Source organism: Mastomys coucha, unplaced genomic scaffold (genome assembly GCF_008632895.1).
Source record: "Mastomys coucha isolate ucsf_1 unplaced genomic scaffold, UCSF_Mcou_1 pScaffold21, whole genome shotgun sequence".
Classification (NCBI taxonomy): domain Eukaryota; kingdom Metazoa; phylum Chordata; class Mammalia; order Rodentia; family Muridae; genus Mastomys; species Mastomys coucha.
This window is the reverse complement of record NW_022196904.1, coordinates 14,385,967-14,388,475: the sequence shown is the minus strand read 5'-3', so window position 1 is coordinate 14,388,475 and position 2,509 is coordinate 14,385,967. Positions and strand designations below refer to the sequence as shown.

At 47.4% G+C, this 2,509-nt stretch overlaps 1 protein-coding gene across 1 annotated transcript in view; it reads right to left on the bottom strand.

The window, feature by feature from the left end:
* Nucleotides 1-661: 661 nt before the first annotated feature.
* LOC116101708 (carcinoembryonic antigen-related cell adhesion molecule 3-like) overlaps nt 662-2,509 on the bottom strand; it is a 4,021-nt gene continuing 2,173 nt past the window's right edge. The window contains exon 3 of the mRNA XM_031385489.1: nt 662-1,320. Coding sequence (XP_031241349.1) covers nt 1,037-1,320 — 284 coding nt within the window. The 3' untranslated portion in view covers nt 662-1,036. The remainder of the gene's footprint in view (nt 1,321-2,509) is intronic.

Below are 2,509 nucleotides of genomic sequence, written 5' to 3'. Positions count from 1 at the left end.
GGTTCAATTGCAATTCTCTTTATCCTGGTCTTCAGTCCTCTTAGCAAAGCTAATCGCAAGGCTGAAAGGACACGACTCATGTCCTTTGATATCTGTGCGGCTCTATAGGAGTCCCAGGGAGGTGCAGATGAATTTAAGACTAAAAATTAAATAGACAGGGACTAGAGAGATGTCTCAGCAGTTAAGCAGATGTCTGGCTGCTCTTCCAGAGTACCGGGGTTCAATTTTCGGCACCCTCATCTCATGGTAGCTGACACCTGTCTGTAACGCCACCTCCGGGGCTTCTGACACACTCACACAGCACACATGCAGGCGAAACACCAATGTATGTAAAATAAAAATAAAATTATTAAAAAAAATCAAATAGACTATCACCTGATGGTTGACAGTAGACAAGAATGTAAGATAACCAACACAGATGTATCAGCTGAACCAAGGATGTCCTTTAATGTATATTTAGCCAGTGAGATGCCACCAGCTAGGTGGCTTGAGAGAACAGAATCATGCTTCTTATGATGCTAACAAAAAAGATACATGCCACATACATAGAGGCAGAAAGAGGCTGACAGCTATCAGGGCTGTAGGAAATGGAATATGCTTAGAAATGGTTTGGAGAGGTGTCTGGGCAGCATCGGGGTGAGACAACAGAAATGACTGGGGCATGTGAGAGGAGGATGTGTCTGTCTCTAGGCATACACTGCACCGTTTTCAACAGGTGACTCAGAACATCCAGAAATTTGGGGGTTCCTGGAATCAGCTTTCTGTGGATCTGGAGGACTAGCCATATTTGACTCAGAACCTAAGCCCTTAATTATAATCCCTTTGTAGTTTTGCATACTATGTTTTGTTTTGTTTTGAGATTGGGTCTCTCTTTGTAACCCCGGCTGGTTCAAACTCACGTTCCTGCTGACTGGAGTTTTATCCTGGAATGAGAGGTCTCCATCACCACACTGGCTGTCTTGGTCTCTTCACTTTTAGTATCATTGACAAAGAATTCCCTGTCCCTGCCTCCTGAGGTTCACAAAGAGAGGCAAGGTCACTCACTAGTCACAGACATTTGGAGCGGGAGACTCATCTTAGAGCTGTACTCGTTGGAGACCTCGCACTGATACTGCCCAGCATCCTCCCTCCTGGCTGGGTCTATGCTGAGTCTGCTGTTTTTCTGGGACAGAGTCATCCTGTCATTGAAATACAGGCTCTGGTGATTGAAGAGCCAGCGGATGGAGAGCCCAGGGTCTTCTGAGAGGCACGTGAGGGTCACAGAACCAGCTTCTGCTACTGTGGTGCTGTCTGCTTGGAGGGTGGGCTGTGCCACGGGCTCTGTGAAGGAACAGAAGAGGGACTGAATGATGGTGGCTCGCCCTCAGATCCCAACCAGCCCTCTCTGGTCCACAGACACCTAGTATGGCCTCCAGGGTAGAGGAGTTGGGGTTGAGGCTGTAGACAGATATGTACTGCTTTAGATCTGCCACTCGTGGTCTATGCGGCCCTAATTCAGCCACTGCGTTTCCTGTGTTTCTGTTTTTATATAATAGAGCACTTGGCTGGGCGGTGGTGGCACATGCCTTTAAACCCAGCATCAGAGGCAGAGGTAGAGGAGAGGCAGAGAGGCAGAAGCAGGTGGCTCTCTGTGAGTTCCAGGCCAGCCTGGTCTACAGAGTGAATTCTAGGAGAGCAAGGGCTACATAGAGAAACCCTGTCTTGAAAAACCAAACCAATAATAATAATAATTATAACAATGTAATTATTATTATTATAATGATGATGATGATGATAATGATGATGATGCATGATAAATGATCACTGCCATGTCTATAAGGTGACCTTAAATATAAACAAGGACTTGATCTTTAAAGATGGGAGCTACTCAAAATGTCAGAGTCTATTACTACAAGGGAGAGTTAACTGGGCTGGGCCCTTGAGGACAAGCAGTTGCCAAGAGGACCTGGATCATCATGAGCCCTTCAGAACGGTTGGCTCACAATGTGGGCACCTGTCCATCTGGGCTCCCCATGCTGAGACTCAAGAGAAGGATGTGCCCGGGTGACCTAGCCTGATTGAGGTCCTCCAGACAGTGCACCTGATAGTTCCACCTGATAGGAGACAGACACATTACTGCTTAATAAAGCCTTGACCCCTGTCATCTCTCACAGGACGTGAGGGTCCCCAGGGTTTCCTGGACTAGACGCTCGTGCAGAGATCATGAGTCAGGACTTCTTTGTGGCCACCTTAACTGGGAGGACCCCATGGATTCCTCCGACAGACCTGCGGGACTCCCAAGAGTCTCGGGGCCATGTTCATGGTGAAGTCCCAACACTCAGACTGTATTACAGAGCACACCCTCTTCTCTGGGGGTGGAGTCAGGGAAAGGACTCTGACCCATAGTAGTTTTTTCCTCCTCGTTGTATGTCCTGCATTAAATGCTCAAATGCCATCGAGGAGACTCACGCAGAAGGAGATGGGCATAGCTGATGCCTGATGGTCCTACATGTTTTTTTTTTTTTTTTTT